The sequence below is a fragment of the Drosophila biarmipes genome, chromosome X (genome assembly GCF_025231255.1).
Source record: "Drosophila biarmipes strain raj3 chromosome X, RU_DBia_V1.1, whole genome shotgun sequence".
Taxonomy (NCBI): domain Eukaryota; kingdom Metazoa; phylum Arthropoda; class Insecta; order Diptera; family Drosophilidae; genus Drosophila; species Drosophila biarmipes.
The window spans coordinates 14,992,385-15,009,230 of record NC_066611.1 but is presented as its reverse complement, the minus strand read 5'-3'; the positions used below and the strand labels follow the sequence as shown (position 1 = coordinate 15,009,230).

At 46.2% G+C, this 16,846-nt stretch overlaps 2 protein-coding genes across 2 annotated transcripts; one reads left to right on the top strand and one right to left on the bottom strand.

The window, feature by feature from the left end:
- Nucleotides 1-250: 250 nt before the first annotated feature.
- On the bottom strand, nucleotides 251-5,046 carry LOC108032589 (uncharacterized). Its single transcript, XM_017106501.3, has 4 exons — nucleotides 4,578-5,046; nucleotides 4,462-4,497; nucleotides 1,817-3,383; nucleotides 251-707 (listed from the first exon to the last, which is right to left on the bottom strand). The coding sequence occupies exons 1-4, from the start codon at nucleotides 4,716-4,718 to the stop codon at nucleotides 571-573; spliced, it is 1,881 nt and encodes a 626-aa protein (XP_016961990.1). The 5' UTR covers nucleotides 4,719-5,046; the 3' UTR covers nucleotides 251-570.
- A 6,754-nt stretch (nucleotides 5,047-11,800) lies between these two features.
- LOC108025902 (GTP-binding nuclear protein Ran) lies at nucleotides 11,801-16,409 on the top strand. Its single transcript, XM_017096585.3, has 3 exons — nucleotides 11,801-11,923; nucleotides 14,717-15,242; nucleotides 15,690-16,409. Exons 2-3 carry the CDS (start codon nucleotides 14,808-14,810, stop codon nucleotides 15,903-15,905), a joined length of 651 nt encoding a protein of 216 aa, XP_016952074.1. The 5' UTR covers nucleotides 11,801-11,923; nucleotides 14,717-14,807; the 3' UTR covers nucleotides 15,906-16,409.
- The last annotated feature ends 437 nt before the right edge of the window (nucleotides 16,410-16,846 follow it).

Here is a 16,846-nt window from a genome sequence, read left to right as displayed (position 1 = left end):
AAAATTAAGTTATATACTTCGGTTTCCTTATCAATTATAAAGCATAAATGTACAACAAAACCTCGTGTAAGTTGAAGAACGCCTATCAACAGGAAAAATCACAGAGAGCCCAGGGAACCATAGGCAACCACGCTTTATAAACGTGATTGGCCGTCGAACCCCACCCCGAGCTCCGAATGGGGGTCGAGCGGCTATCAGCGATGGCACAAAGAAGCGCCGTGTGCCCGCGCGTTCCTCCAAAGAAGGCGGATAATATGCGTATATATTTATTTGAATCACTTTTGCGTATGCCAATGCACATACAAACTTAACTAGAAGAGTTTCATTAATGTACGAAAAAAACTTAAGGTCATTTTATCCCTCGTCCTGCTCCGCAATAGAAAAAGGTGGCTTCAGGTCGCACGGGGGCTGTGGAACAGTGGAGTTCAGCAAGGGAGGCATCCAATAAGGGCCCTTGTCCATGGGACCGAGGGGCAACTAACCCGATCCATCCAACAACTTTTGGTTTTCAAACAGGAAGCGGGAAAATAGTGCCATAAGTGTCCCACATCCCGTTCACTTGCTATCACGCTACTTCTCCACCTGCTCGCGCAGACACGGCGGGCAGCGGGAGTTCTGCAGCTGCATCTGCTGCCGGTTCTTGGTGCTCTCGTGGCAGTCCAGGTGGTAGAAGCCACTGCAGAAGTGGCAGTACATCGCCTCGGGCTCTGAAAAGCGCACAAGAATCGGCGAATTAGTAAGAGATTTAAAAAAGAAATTAAATATATTTAAATTAATAGCAAATATGCTTAATTGGTAATTTGAGGTCTTTCTAAAAGACTTCTCCTTAGAAAAAAGTATTTAAATTTTGTTTTTTTTTTTTCTGTTTCAAATGCTAAAAATATTTAAAAAATATTTTTTTTAATAAAAAAGGATTTAATTTAAGATTTAATATGTTAATTTTGTTAAAGGTAATATATATAGAGAAGCTTTCGTCACTATTTTTCTTAAAATTGCAAAAGTTTTTTGGAAACCACACCCTCATATTATTTCTTCATCAGTTTAAATGGTATAAGAATATTTTCTAAAAATGTTTCAAGTTTTATAAAAAATTCATTTAACGTAAAATAGAATTAGGCAAGCTTTCGGTAAACTAATAAGAAGGCTCATTAGAAAATAAATTGACTTTCGCTAAATTTCTGTACATTTAAAACGTTACTTTGAGGCTAGAACTCAGATTTTTATGCCTGATTTTTGTCCCTTAATGATATATAATATAAATATAAAATATAATATTATGGCCTTTGTGACTTTTTCTAAAAAAGAATACCGCTTTTCAAGCGGAACATTCGTTACTATTTTTCTGTAAATTTCAAACTTTTCTTAGATACGCATGTGATTTTCATCACCATAATGAACTATACCATATAGTAGCTTTCGTCACCATATTTCCGTTTGATCTAAAAATGTAGCGGCTTTCGTCACCATTGTTCTGTACATTTAAAAAATAACTTATAACAAAATGAGAAAGAATGTTTTAAAGTGCATTAAAAACAGATTGCGAGTAAAATAAAACATACTCGATAAAAATTAGGACATAAAGATGATTTTGTCACCATTTTCCTATAAATTAATCTGGCTTTTAACACAACCAACACAAATTAACAAGTGATTCTAGTCACCATAATAAATTTTACACTTAAAACTTCTCATTAGGGCCCCAACTCCGATTAGTAAGTGCTCTTCGTCACCCTGCTGATCTCGGCAAAGCTGAGATCATCGCAGAAGTTGACTTGCCGTGGGAGTGACCCACAAAAATGTTCGGACGCTGACTCACCCACTCGGCGCTTGCACTCTCTGCACTCGCGGCACTTGCGGCACTTGGAGGCGCCGCTCTCGCCATGCTGGCAGGGGGAAACCCCAGTTCCTCCGCCTCCTGCTCCCCCTGCTGCTGCTCCTCCGCCAGTGCCCTTCTCCGTAAGCTTGTCCGGCGATTTGCTCTTGCGCGTGTAGACCCTCTTCGAGTTGGCCTGCAGACGCTTCTCCTTGGGCGACAGCAGGAACTCCGGCTTGTCCTTGGCCTTCTTGTGGCCGCGCACGCCCAGCACCAGCGTGTCCATGGCATTCAGCTGCTGGCCATAGTGGAAGTCCACGCCGCTGGCATTCTGAACGGTGCGGCGCTTGCGCTTCGAGTGGCGCTGGTTGAGCTTCTTGAGCACCTCGGGCGTGTACAGGCCAAAGAGGCCGAGGAACGTCTCCTGGCCGTAGTCCGCCGGCTGGGTGCGGTTCTCGCGCGGCTCGTCGCGCCACTGGGCGGCGGAGGCGTGCAGCCGCTGCTGCTCCTGCTGCAGCTCCGCACTGGAATCGTCTGAGCTGCCGGACGGCGAGACCGCCGGCTGCGGCTGGGTGTTCGAAGTGGGCGTCGGCGAGGACTTCCTGCGAGTGTTGCGCGTCTTGTACGCAGCGCTCTTCGCCGCCGCTGCCTGAGTTGGCAACTGTGGCGTCGCCTTCTTGCCCAACGCAGTGGGCGCCTGGCTGGCGGCAGTGCTCGTGGCCACCTCCAGCGGTGGCGGCGACTTCCTCAGCTCGCTGGCCTTGCCCTTGCGACTGTTCTCCAGACTGGTGATCTCCAGGTCCTCCTCCTCGTCGCACAGACGCGGCTGCTGCTTGGTCTTGCGGGCCCGCTTCAGGGCCTGGTGCAGGTTCTTGCGGCTCTGGGCCACCACCTCGAAGTCCAGCGGCGGATTCGGCGGCTGCAATGAGGCGGAGGAGGAGGAGGAGGAGGTTGATGATGGAGCGATGGGCGGTGGCACCACCACTGTTTGGGTAATGGGCGCCAGGGGCGGCGGCGAGGTGCAGGTGATGTTCTTGCGCTTCAGAGGATGCGAGTCCAGCGAGCGGCTCATCATCTCCAGCTGGGATTGCAGCGGCGGCAGCGGTGGCGGCGGCGGCGTTGGCTGCGGCCCCGTCACCGGCTGCTCCTCGACCTTGGGCCACTTGAGCTGCGGATTGACGGCGGCAATCTGCTGGCCCACTCCCCTGACCGGCGGCGCCAGCATCAGCGGTATGTTCTCGTCCAGGTCGCTGAGCTTCAGCGGCGGCACACCCGCCTCGTCGTCCTGGCTCAGCAGGAAGTGCTTGCGGATGAGCATCTCCTCGTTGTCGCGGCACATCACCGACTGCGGGCTGATCTTGTAGCTGGGGTCGGCGATCAAAGGCACTATCTGGCCGGAGACGAACTCGTTGGCCAGCTCCGGCATGGTGGTGATGTTGTTCTCCTTCAGCTTCATGCAGAAGCCCTCCAGGTCGTCGTTGAGGCGCAGCAGCAGGAACTGCTGCTCGGCGTTGATCTCGTACACCTCCTCCTCCAGCTCGTCCAGGATGCGGCGCATCTGCACGGGGTCCTGGGGAAGGAGGGGCTCATTAAAAGTCTAGCATCGATTTGTTGTGAAGGGTTGGCAGCTGCTCCAGGCCTTTAACCCTCTGATGGCCAAGAGCACGCGGGAGATACTTTAGTTATAAGAAAATGCATTCAAAAGTTAAACCATAAATGTTTTTTTGAAATCTTTTCATGTTTTTTAAGTACTCTGCATATATAATTTTAAATGCTGAAAATGACTCACTTTTTCTTTGCAAGTAGGAAAAAAACAAGGGTAAAAGTGAAAGTAAGAGGCCTAAAAATGTGAAAGTGGTTCTTTGAGCTAGATATAGGTGTTACTAATACTTTAATGTGAGTATATGGAACAAAGGCCTGGGATAGTACACACAAAAAGTATTGCAAACGTTTTGTTTCCAAAGACGTAGTTCGATACACGTGTTCCCTTCCGAACTGGCTTTTTGTAACCCAGTTAATGGAAATAACATGGTTTACATGTGTATTCCTACTTTTATCCCTGATTCTACTGAAAATCCTCTTAAAAAACTTCCTTATATGGCGAATACTAGCGATAAAGCCTTACAGAAACTGGTTTTATTAACACGTTTTGCATGTAGTTCTGTGAAATGAAAGGAAAAGGAAGTACCTATGTTAGTTAGGGCGCATTTTATGCTTTGAAAAAGATATAACTGGGGAACATCATCTATAAGAACTGATCTTTTACCACTTTTATCCACAATCCAACCAAGAATCCTCTGGGAAAAGTTGGAAATATGGCTTATACCAAGGACAAAGCTCTGTTCTGTTAACACGCCTGGCTTATAGATAGGAAAAGGGGTCCCGCAGGGGGTTACCAACTAGGAACATCCCATATAGACCTGATTATGGGCAAAACTAGTGACGAAACTCTGCTCGCTTGCTCTAGAGAAACGCTCTACATACAGCTCTTTGTGTTGGCAGGGAAATGGAACTTTCTGTGGCCACGGGGGCGCACTCCTACACAAGTCTACGGCTCCACCAGGGGGTCTGGGTGGCCATGGCAACCCGCCTGCTGCCGCCACAGAACCAGAACCAGGGACAAAGACTCCGCCTTCCAGTCAACCCACCGCATCCGCCTGCTCCTTGAAGACGTCCGAGACCAACTGGCGATGGGGAGACAAAGGAATTAGCTTCGGTGCCAAGAGATAGTGCCCCCGCAGGGGCAGGAGGAGCACCCACTCACCCCGTGCACCTTGAGGAAGTCGCGCAGCGCACGCTGGCAGTAGATGATGTCGTTCTTCAGCTCCAGCGGCAGCACGTAGCACTTCTCCATGTAGTACTTGAACTTGGCGTACTTCTTGTGCGTCCCCGTCGCGCTGCTCATCGTGGCCCGACTTCTGTGGCGGCTATGGGGGCTATGGGGGCTATATAACGACCGATATCGAGCGAATCACGCACGCGACTGTTGGATTCTCGACGCGATTCACTTGTGGGATTTCATGGGCTGCGACTCTGTGGGCCAGACGAGGGGCGGGGGGGCTGCCGACCGGGGTCTGGGGCTGGAAACTATGGATCTGGTGTGCTCCGTGGCGATTTCACGGCCGGGCGGCGGCACTGGGGCTCCTGGGATTCACTCGAAATTTTATATTCAAAACAAATGGCTCAAAAAAATTGCATCAACTGGCGGCGTTGCCAGATCGATGGCCCAGGCCTGGTGCGCTGGGCTAGGGAGGAGCGAGAGACGAAAAGGATTTCGAGCGAGTGCACCCTCCCGCCGCAGCGGAGACACCATCCCCTGAGCGCTTGGCGTGTTTCTGGTATATTTGAACGGTGAAAAGTGGTATTTAAAGTATATTTAGGGCATTTCACCATGGGGTTGAGTTGCTAAGTTGTTGAAAATCCCAAAAAAGAGCTATGGAGGGAGGGGCCCTTGATACTCTCTGTTAAGTTTTCAAAAAGCTGCGACAAGCTGTCATAATTTCCAAAAAAAAGTTTAGCTGTGTGTCCAAACTAGGCAAACTACGCAACTTCAAGGCCTGGGTCGTCTAGCCCTAAGGCTTTACATTCAGTACACCTTCACACCTCATCCAGTAAACAATTTTCTTTTCTCGCTAGCAGTGCTAAAGCGAAAAGCCAATTTTCTTAAGGGTTTATTAGAATTAAATAATTAATAAAGAATTTAAGGAAAGTCACATTAAAATATTCTCCTATAAAGTACAGGAACTTAAATAAGCAACTCTGCCAGATTATGAGGAGGGGCTTCGTTCCTCTGGGAAGGGTAAAATTTGTGGCGATGCGCCAAACTTTAAAGTTGTTATGAAGACAGAAGAAGCGAAATTCGCAGGAGGATCGTTGCTGCGGAGTGGTGATCACAAACGAGTGAAACCCTTGTGATTGCATTTTGAAATAAGAAGTTAGCCTGCAATGATCGTGGCTTCCCTAAGCTTCAGCGAGTGCAATTCTTTTTTATATTTATTCCGGAGTATGGAGCATGTCCTGCTCGTTTGGTAAAATTTCCTTGAAAATGTTTTTGCAAATTATAAATAAAATTAAATGTTGGAAAAAAGTCTATGCAACCATTTTTTAATACAAATCTGAGAACACTTCGGACTGTCCGACCGAAAAGGGATTGTGTCCCGCGACACAATGCTTATAACAGGAGTAGAGCGGTAAGGATCTGGTTAGTCAGTTGAAATTTCGAGACAAGCCTCGATCAACCTCATCGACCATGAAGACTTCAAATCCCAGCAGCTCTTCCATGGCAACCCCTACACCAAGTACAGCCCGTGTGCTCTCCCCTGAGAAGGCTCCAAGCTGCGAGGATCCCTGCCAAGGTGGAGAAGGCTGTATTCCATACGCCAGGGTAATGCCGGAGGACCGTCGTTCCGGACTCCTCTTCAGTGAGTGCACCCCAGCTGTGGCATTCGACTGCATCCTGCTCATGGTGTGCTGGGATAGCGACATCGGCTATTTGGGGTACGAGAAAGATGAACTGGAAGTGATCGGAGATATTTCCCAAACACATTTAAGACGCTGCATAGTTGTATTTAACGAAAAGGCGGTATTCGCAGGAGGATCGTCGCTGCGGAGTGGTAATCACAAACGAGTGAAACACTTGTGATTGCATTTTGAAACAAGAAGTTAGCCGGCAATAATCGTGGCTTCCCTGAGCTTCAGCGAGTGCAATTCTTTTTTATATTTTTTTATTTTTTATTTTAAAGCTGGAAGTTGACACTCCAAGCAGAATCCATTGAAGGCGATTTATTCCGGAGTATGGAGCATGTCCTGCTCGTTTTGTAAAATTTCCTTGAAAATGTTTTTGCAAATTTTAAATAAAATTTTAAATCTAAGAACACTTCGGACTGTCCGACCGAAAAGGGATTGTGTCCCACGACACAATGCTTATAACAGGAGTAGAGCGGTAAGGATCTGGTTAGTCAGTTGAAATTTCGCGACAAAAAGCAGCTGAAAAGCCTCGATCAACCTCATCGACCAGAAAGACTTGGAGTCCTAGTAGCTCTTCTATGGCAACCCATACACCAAGTACAGCCTGCGTGCTCTCCCCTGAGAAGGCTCCAAGCTGCGAGGATCCCTGCCAAGGTGGAGAAGGCTGTATTCCATACGCCAGGGTAATGCCGGAGGACCGTCGTTCCGGACTCCTCTTCAGTGAGTGCACCCCAGCTGTGGCATTCGACTGCATCCTGCTCATGGTGTGCTGGGATAGCGACATCCGCTGTTTGGGGTACGAGAAAGATGAACTGGAAGTGATCGGAGATATTTCCCAAACTCATTTAAGACGCTGCATAGTTGTATTTAACGAAAAGGCGGTATTCGCAGGAGGATCGTCGCTGCGGAGTGGTAATCACAAACGAGTGAAACACTTGTGATTGCATTTTGAAACAAGAAGTTAGCCGGCAATAATCGTGGCTTCCCTGAGCTTCAGCGAGTGCAATTATTTTTTATATTTATTTTAAAGCTGGAAATTGACACTCCAAGCAGAATCCATTGAAAAGGCCATTTATTCCGGAGCATGGAGCATGTCCTGCTCGTTTGAGGACCGACAATGAATGCGAAAGCTTGAGACATGGCCGCTAAGTGTGGCCGTTCAACATAATTTTATCGATTTATTATAACAATCATACCTGGAACGACTTCAGATGGGCCGTTTGTGGCTTATGTGCGGATTTTTATTTTTAAAATTGTATTTTATTAATATTTCCGTAAGCGACAACGGATTGTGACCCATGGCACGATGCTTATTACAGGACAAGGACTTTTATAAATGCGATAGAACATTTCAAATGGTCGAACCTTAAATGTGAGTTATTTAAAAGAATCAGAGTTCCAGTTCAACGACAAGAAATCAATTTTGTAAAATTCCCTTGAAGATGTCTTGCGAATTTTAAATAAAATTTTAAATCTAAGAACACTTTGGCCTATCCGACCGAAAAGGGATTGTGTCCCACGACACAATGCTTATAACAGGAGTAGAGCGGTAAAGATCTCGATCAACCTCATCGACCAGAAAGACTTGGAGTCCCAGTAGCTCTTCCATGGCAACCCCTACACCAGGTACAGCCTGCGTGCTCTCCCCTGAGAAGGCTCCAAGCTGCGAGGATCCCTGCCAAGGTGGAGAAGGCTGTATTCCATACGCCAGGGTAATGCCGGAGGACCGTAGTTCCGGACTCCTCTTCAGTGAGTGCACCCCAGCTGTGGCATTCGACTGCATCCTGCTCATGGTGTGCTGGGATAGCGACATCCGCTGTTTGGGGTACGAGAAAGATGAACTGGAAGTGATCGGAGATATTTCCCAAACACATTTAAGATACTACAACGTTGGCGTTAATAAATAAAAAAGTAAATTTTAGTATGATGTATTTTAAATTTATTTTAGAGCTGCCCTTGACGGCCTCAAGAGTTTTTACCCCAAGAAGAAAAGTTATTCAGTCGCACTGCCACTGCAAAGACTTTTTACTTCTGAGCATGTCCTGCTCAGAGGAAGAGGAGACAGTGAATGCGGAAGCTCAGACATGGCCTCTAATGTGCCCGTTCGCCAGCCGGTACGAAAAGGAAAACTGCACTTCCAAAATCCATAACTTGGGTAATTGGATACCGATTTTAAAGGTTGATATCTCTATAAATTCGTAGCTGAATTCTCTACATTTAAATGTTTTTATTTAGCGAAAAGGCGGTATTCGCAGGGGGATCGTCGCTGCGGAGTGGTGATCACAAACGAACGTAACACTTGTGATTGCATTTTGAAACAAGAAGTTAGCCGGCAATAATCGTGGCTTCCCTGAGCTTCAGCGAGTGCAATTCTTTTTTATATTTTAAAGCTGGAAGTTGACACTCAAAGCAGAATCCATTGAAGGCCATTTATTCCGGAGCATGGAGCATGTCCTGCTCGTTTGAGGACCGACAATGAATGCGAAAGCTTGAGACATGGCCGCTAAGTGTGGCCGTTCAACATAATTTTATCGATTTATTATAACAATCATACCTGGAACGACTTCAGATGGGCCGTTTGTGGCTTATGTGCGGATTTTTATTTTTAAAATTGTATTTTATTAATATTTCCGTAAGCGACAACGGATTGTGACCCATGGCACGATGCTTATTACAGGACAAGGACTTTTATAAATGCGATAGAACATTTCAAATGGTCGAACCTTAAATGTGAGTTATTTAAAAGAATCAGGGTTCCAGTTCAACGACAAGAAATCAATTTTGTAAAATTTCCTTGAAGATGTTTTTGCAAATTTTAAATAAAATTTTAAATCTAAGAACACTTTGGCCTGTCCGACCGAAAAGGGATTGTGTCCCACGACACAATGCTTATAACAGGAGTAGAGCGGTAAGGATCTGGTTAGTCAGTTGAAATTTCGCGACAAAAAGCAGCTGAAAAGCCTCGATCAACCTCATCGACCAGAAAGACTTGGAGTCCCAGTAGCTCTTCCATGGCAACCCATACACCAAGTACAGCCTGCGTGCTCTCCCCTAAGAAGGCTCCAAGCTGCGAGGATCCCTGCCAAGGTGGAGAAGGCTGTATTCCATACGCCAGGGTAATGCCGGAGGACCGTAGTTCCGGACTCCTCTTCAGTGAGTGCACCCCAGCTGTGGCATTCGACTGCATCCTGCTCATGGTGTGCTGGGATAGCGACATCCGCTGTTTGGGGTACGAGAAAGATGAACTGGAAGTGATCGGAGATATTTCCCAAACTCATTTAAGACGCTGCATAGTTGTATTTAACGAAAAGGCGGTATTCGCAGGACGATCGTCGCTGCGGAGTGGTAATCACAAACGAGTGAAACACTTGTGATTGCATTTTGAAACAAGAAGTTAGCCGGCAATAATCGTGGCTTCCCTGAGCTTCAGCGAGTGCAATTCTTTTTTATATTTTTTTATTTTTTATTTTAAAGCTGGAAGTTGACACTCCAAGCAGAATCCATTGAAGGCGATTTATTCCGGAGTATGGAGCATGTCCTGCTCGTTTTGTAAAATTTCCTTGAAAATGTTTTTGCAAATTTTAAATAAAATTTTAAATCTAAGAACACTTTGGCCTGTCCGACCGAAAAGGGATTGTGTCCCACGACACAATGCTTATAACAGGAGTAGAGCGGTAAAGATCTCGATCAACCTCATCGACCAGAAAGACTTGGAGTCCCAGTAGCTCTTCCATGGCAACCCCTACACCAGGTACAGCCTGCGTGCTCTCCCCTGAGAAGGCTCCAAGCTGCGAGGATCCCTGCCAAGGTGGAGAAGGCTGTATTCCATACGCCAGGGTAATGCCGGAGGACCGTAGTTCCGGACTCCTCTTCAGTGAGTGCACCCCAGCTGTGGCATTCGACTGCATCCTGCTCATGGTGTGCTGGGATAGCGACATCCGCTGTTTGGGGTACGAGAAAGATGAACTGGAAGTGATCGGAGATATTTCCCAAACTCATTTAATACGCTACAACATTGGCGTTAATAAATAAAAAAGTACATTTTAGTATGATGTATTTTAAATTTATTTTAGAGCTGCCCTTGACGGCCTCAAGAGTTTTTACCCCAAGAAGAAAAGTTATTCAGTCGCACTGCCACTGCAAAGACCTTTTACTCCTGAGCATGTCCTGCTCAGAGGAAGAGGAGACAGTGAATGCGGAAGCTCAGACATGGTCTCAAATGTGCCCGTTCGCCAGCCGGTACGAAATCCACACACTTATCGGTAGGGAATATTTGCATGTCCGATTTATTTTGTGTTTCGGAATGGCTTTCAAAATGAGAATGGCAAAACTGTACTTTTAGATTCTGTAACATGAGTTATAGGCCTTAGTTTTCGAAGTTGGATACCTCTATAAGCATTTTCAATGATTTTTAGAATAGTGACCCACAACTGATTATCTCTTTTCCATAACGTGGGTAATTTGATCCCGATTTCGAAGGTTGATATCTCTATGAATTTGTGATTGAATTTTCTATTTATTTACATTTAAATATTTCAATTATAAGAGGGTTAAAATTTTAGCCCCTTTTCATGTCCGATTTTTCCTTATTTCAGACTGGGGACCCAAAACTGCTCTTCCAAAATCCATAACTTGGGTAATTTGATCCCGATTTCGAAGGTTGATATCTCTATGAGTTTGTGGTTGAATTCTCTAATATTCTACATTTAAATATTTCAATTATAAGAGGGTCAAAATTGTAGCCCCTTTTCATGTCCGCTTTTTCCGTATTTCCAATGGCTTTCAGACTGGGGACCCAAAACTGCATTTCAAAAATCCATAAATTGGGTAATTTGATCCCGATTCCGAAGGTTGATATCTTTATTTCGTGGATGAATTTTCTATTTTTCTACTTTTAATATTTATATTTAGCGAAGGTCAACATTTTAACCCATTTTCATGTTCGGTTTTTATAAGTTATAATTATATTAAACCATTTTGGTATTAGGTTTTTCGTATTTCTTATCGCTCTCGGAATAGCCTTGAAAAATTGCAGCAAATTTATTTAATTTAATGAATTAGATTCAACAATTTAGTGGATTAAAGTTCTGTGGATGCCCCAAACATTTTATGAATGGCTGCTGACAGTGTTTAACAATTTCAGTTGTATGCTATCGGATTAATGTTGAAGAAATCGAAGAGGAAGCAAACAAGCATCGATGTCAAAGGTGTTATTTTAAATAGACTAATACTTCTTTAAGTTAAAGCATATTTTTCTATCAACCAACTATTTGGCTGTAAGTGCTTCGAGTTAAGACAAAGAACGAGCTTAGCTAGTTCAAGAAACAATTGCTTGAGTTGTAGTTGTAATTGAAAATCAACTTATTCACCATCTTTTGTGTTTCCAACACTTTCCAATAGTATTTCCACATCGAAAACGAATTTAGACGTTCTTTTCTCATTTTTTACCACGTCAGTTTGAAACCCCCTAGCGATGTGCCAGCACTATCGATTATTCGATTCAAAGCGCCGATGCAGCGATGTTTCCTATTCGATTTGCAAGCAGCCACCTATCGACGTTTCGTATTCGATTTGAAAATCACACTAACTGGCAATCCGCTTTGGCAAAGAAAGTTGTGAATTCCGAGGGAAATTTCCAGCAATGTAAGTAGTCCCCGAATTGTGCGTTCAATTGTGTGAAAATCGAATGGGCCCCCCTGCCCTGGGGCGCAGCGTGCGGTGTGGCTTGCCCTGCGATTCTCGCCCAGCCGAAGCCCCTGACCCGGTTGCAATATGGACGACGAAGGCGGCAGCAGGCGGCGTCGCCTTGCTGCGGCGTGCTTTTCCGGGGAAATGGGCCTGCCCAGGTGGAGCGTCGGCAGGTGGCCAGGTGCCCGGCCTGCGCTTCCGCGCCGGCAAAGGCACGGGCTTCCAGAGGTTTCGCTGCCAGCAGCGACGTGGTTGCCGCCTACTCCGCCGCCGCCGCGTGCTCCCCGGCGAACATTGCCCGGCTGCAAGGGGCACTGGAGCTCGTCCGCCTTGCCCCCGCGGCCTGGCCCGGCATCCTCGTCAGCCTTGGCCCTGGGCCCGGCGCAGGCTGGCTCCCCGATGGGCCATGCCACAGGCGCCATCCGCATTTTGTGAGGTTAGGCATGATTCGCAAAAAAGAGCGAGAGAGAGAGGCGAAGAGAGCGACGAATTTGTTTCATGTTTCTGCTGCCGGCAGCGACGTCGGCCGCGGCGCCGACGTCTGTCTGCGTGCTAGCGCCCGTGTGTGTGCGTGCGTGTGTGTGGAATCGGATTTGTTATTTAGAATTTATTTAGATTGCCGCCTTTCGCCGATTTGCCCACTTTCACGTGAAGTGCGACTGGCCCGCGGGCCAGCGCGCCGCTGCACTCGCCCGCCCATGTGTCGGCGTTCCCCTTTTTGGCGCGCTTTGCGGCGTCCACAGGTTTCGGCGGATGCAGGCTCACACACGCGCGCACACTGGGTACGGGGCGCCCTCCCTGGCGTGGACGGCGCCGTCCGATGGGCAGCACTGGCGCAGGCGCAGCATCCCCGCATTTCGCGGTGACGGAAGTCACTGGATCTGCCTTTCGGCACGCTGTGACTCATACGGCGATTTCGCAGGCTCACGAAATCGGCCTTTGTTTTGCCAGAAAGCTAATGTTTGCCTCATTCGAAAGCATTCCCTTCTTATTTTGCCAGAAAGCTTATGCTTATTTCATTTAAAAGTAATAATAATATTTCTTATTTAACTCGAATTTATTCCCTGTTTTGTTTACCCATAACAGTCGCAATATTTTCTTATCTTTTCATATAAATAGTATTTACAGATACAGTAAACAATCTTGGCTATTATATATTTTTTTGTTTACAAAATTTGCTTTAATTCCTTATATTTTTTATACATATCAATTTAAATTAATACTTTCCATTCATTTCTTATTAAACTTAACAGAGGTTCCCTTTTTTTCAATAAGTCACAATATTTTCTTATCTTTTCCTTTAAATAGTATTTATAATGATAGATTTACAAATGCAGTAAACAATCTTGGTTATTATATATTTTTTCACGAAATTACCCTCAATTCAATCGAAAAGTTAATATTTCCCCATATTTTATACTCATATCAATTTAAACTAATAATTTCCATTCAATTCTTATCAAACTTATAAGGGTTTCGCTTTTTTTATGAAAGACAACATTTTCTTATCTTTTCATCTAGATAGTATTTATAATGTTTACTTTTTGGATACAGCAAACCATATTTTAAAATATCTATTTTTTCACAAAAAGGACATTTTTCACTCAGAAAGTACACAAATTTATATACATTATATATTAATTTCAATTTACATTGTTTATTTTAAATATTCCCATTTTTATAACATTATTTCAGTTTAAATTAAATATTTATTTTGTGTAAACTGATTTTTACAACTGATACTTTTTACCATATTTACTTCCTTGTTTTGAAAACAAATAACAATATTATAAATAATATAAATAGTTTTCGTGTTTACTTTTTAGATAAGGTAAACAATCTTGTATATCAGTGATTTCTTTTTTGTCTCTGTAAATTTTTGTTCAGTTTTCATCCTTTTTAAATATTGGTCTTTGTAATAGTCTTTGAAACCAATATTCTTAAGTAGTTTTCATAATTTTGCGAAATAAGTGCAGGAATTTTTCGAAGGTTCCTTAAATTTATATGAATATTCAGTAATTATTATATTACATTTAAAAACCATCTGACAAAGTAGCTGGTACATAGGCCCAATCTCCCTCAAATTAAAAACCTAAACTAGCTAGCTAGTTGGCTCTCCCAATATTTAAACCCTTGAAACCACAATTAGAGATTTATATGTATATTCATCGACTTGGCCCAGTATACCTGGGACAATTGTGGGTCAGATGCGCTAGTGGTACGGGTTTCCCTTCCTTGTGCGAGTGTGAGGATGTGCGACTGCCTGCCCAGTCTGTCCTTCCGCCTGCCTGACACTTCGGTCCCGCTCCGGCCCTTCCTGCTGTTGTGGCTCGGCTTTGGTGCGCCGGGAACTCTCGCTTACCTGCACTCGCAGGCAGCTCCTGCGGCCGTCTCGCTCGCTCGCGCCGCGCCTCCTGCGGCCCAGCGGGAGCGGCAGCTGCAGGGCCGCTTGTCGTCATCCTGCTCGCTCCCTTTGCGCCCTGCTTCCTGCCCAACAGCTGGTCGCCGTCCTTGGCGGGCTTTGACGCATCCTTTGTGCACGTCACACGGGCACGGGCACTTCGGCTCGCCGAAGGACTCGCACTCGCAGTCAGTCGCCTGGCGCTCGCCCAACCAACAACATCATCATCGCCATCATCCTCCTCCTTGCCTGCCCGCCCGCCCGAGTGCTCGAGTGCTGCTGCTGCGCCGAAAGAAATTGTTGATTCGCCGAACTAACAACTGCCTTCGACATCTCCGCACCCACAGCCCCACTGCTCCGCCGTCAACGTCCAGAGGTCCACTAGTCCACGAGTAAACACCGAACACACCGACACAGTGATCGCAAGTGCTTAGCAGGATGGCTCAGGAAGGTCAGGATATACCCACATTCAAGTGCGTGCTCGTCGGCGATGGCGGCACCGGGAAGACGACCTTCGTCAAGCGCCACATGACCGGCGAGTTTGAGAAGAAGTACGTGGCCACACTGGGCGTGGAGGTGCACCCGCTGATCTTCCACACCAATCGGGGCGCCATCCGCTTCAACGTGTGGGACACCGCCGGCCAGGAGAAGTTCGGCGGCCTGCGCGACGGCTACTACATCCAGGGCCAGTGCGCCGTCATCATGTTCGACGTCACCTCGCGAGTCACCTACAAGAACGTGCCCAACTGGCACCGCGATCTGGTCCGTGTCTGCGAGAACATACCGATCGTCCTGTGCGGCAACAAAGTGGACATCAAGGACCGCAAGGTGAAAGCGAAGAGCATCGTCTTCCACCGGAAGAAGAACTTGCAGGTGAGTGGGCGGGCGCGGAAGCGGAGCAACTGCTACGTTCCAGGGGAATCGATCGTATTTTAAGTGTTGTTTTGTTAAAGAAACTTGGAAATTACACCTCAAAATTTTGAAATAGGAAAAGGAGAACCTCTCGGGTTGAGGCTTGAGCAGCTGCTGACCTGGGATCGACAGGCCTAGCAAGTTATTGGTTTGATTTGTCCACCAAGGCCTGCTTTTCGAGCAAACTAAAGACTGGATTTGAATTTAAGATTAAGACAGTGAGAAGCCTAAGGTCTAGCTTGCTTTTAAAGGTAGATCGAAACAGTGTTAAATGAAAGAAAGGTTGGTTCTATGAAACTAAGCTGTCTTCCGCATAGGGAAAGTGAATTGAGCATAATACCCTTACCTCCACCTACTTTTCTCCTCGTTTCTGACATCCGACTAATGCGAGCCTCTGTTCCCCCGCAGTATTACGACATCTCTGCCAAATCGAACTACAACTTCGAGAAACCATTCCTTTGGCTGGCGCGCAAGCTGGTTGGCGACCCCAACCTGGAGTTCGTCGCCATGCCAGCCCTGCTGCCGCCGGAGGTGAAGATGGACAAGGATTGGCAGGCGCAGATCGAGCGGGACTTGCAGGAGGCCCAGGCGACCGCCCTGCCCGACGAGGACGAGGATCTGTAAGCTATTTATGCATAGTTAACTGGGAGATATGGCCGGCTTGCACTCACACAACACACGCTACACACACACACCACAATCACAACAACAACACACACACGAGTCGAGGGAACAGGATAACACAGGAGCAAGGACGAGGAACAGCGGCAGCAACTTGAACAGCATCAGCAGCAGCCTGGAGCGTCGGCAATAGTCTACTATCCATCTGTCCCCACTGTCGGATTGCCAGCACACGATCGGGCGCGCGACAACACCACCCAAGCAGCGAGAGCCCAGCCAGCTAAGCCAGCCAGCCCCTCAGCCGTCGATCGTAACTTACTTTTAGATCCACTCATTGATAAGTCGGTTATACATGATTTTTTTTTTGTTTGTTCCCCCTTTGGCGTTCGCTTTTGGCCGATGCACAGATACAGATACTGAAATTGTCCCCATGGTAGTGAAACGAAAAACATGCCCGAAATTCAAGTAAAATAAAAAATCGAATTCGTATTTTTTTAAAACTTGCAACACGCTGTTCTTTTCCCCTCGTGCCCCACACGAACTAACTGCTAGATAGTAACTCAGCCGCGGTGTGCATGTTGAATTCGAAGGAGACGGCGGGCTCTGGGCGCACGGCGTAGAGCGAGAGCGCAGCAGCAGGCCAACGAACTGAGTCCCCCAAAGGATAGTAAAAGAAACAAGAGACCGAACAGAGAACAGAGAACACTAAAAACAATAAGTAATATGGAAAGGCCGCCGAATCCTCCACATCCACATGTTATTAATCTAAGAACTAAAGAAATAAAAAATAAACGTCGAAAAAAGCTAAAAACAACGCGGTTTCCACTGGAGAGGAGGATGGAAAGGAGGAGTCTTAGATGTGTCTGCTGAGTGGAGGATTGTTCTAAGCAAACTTTCCAACTTGGACTTGCTATTATGATTTATTACTGAGGACCTCGCGTGCC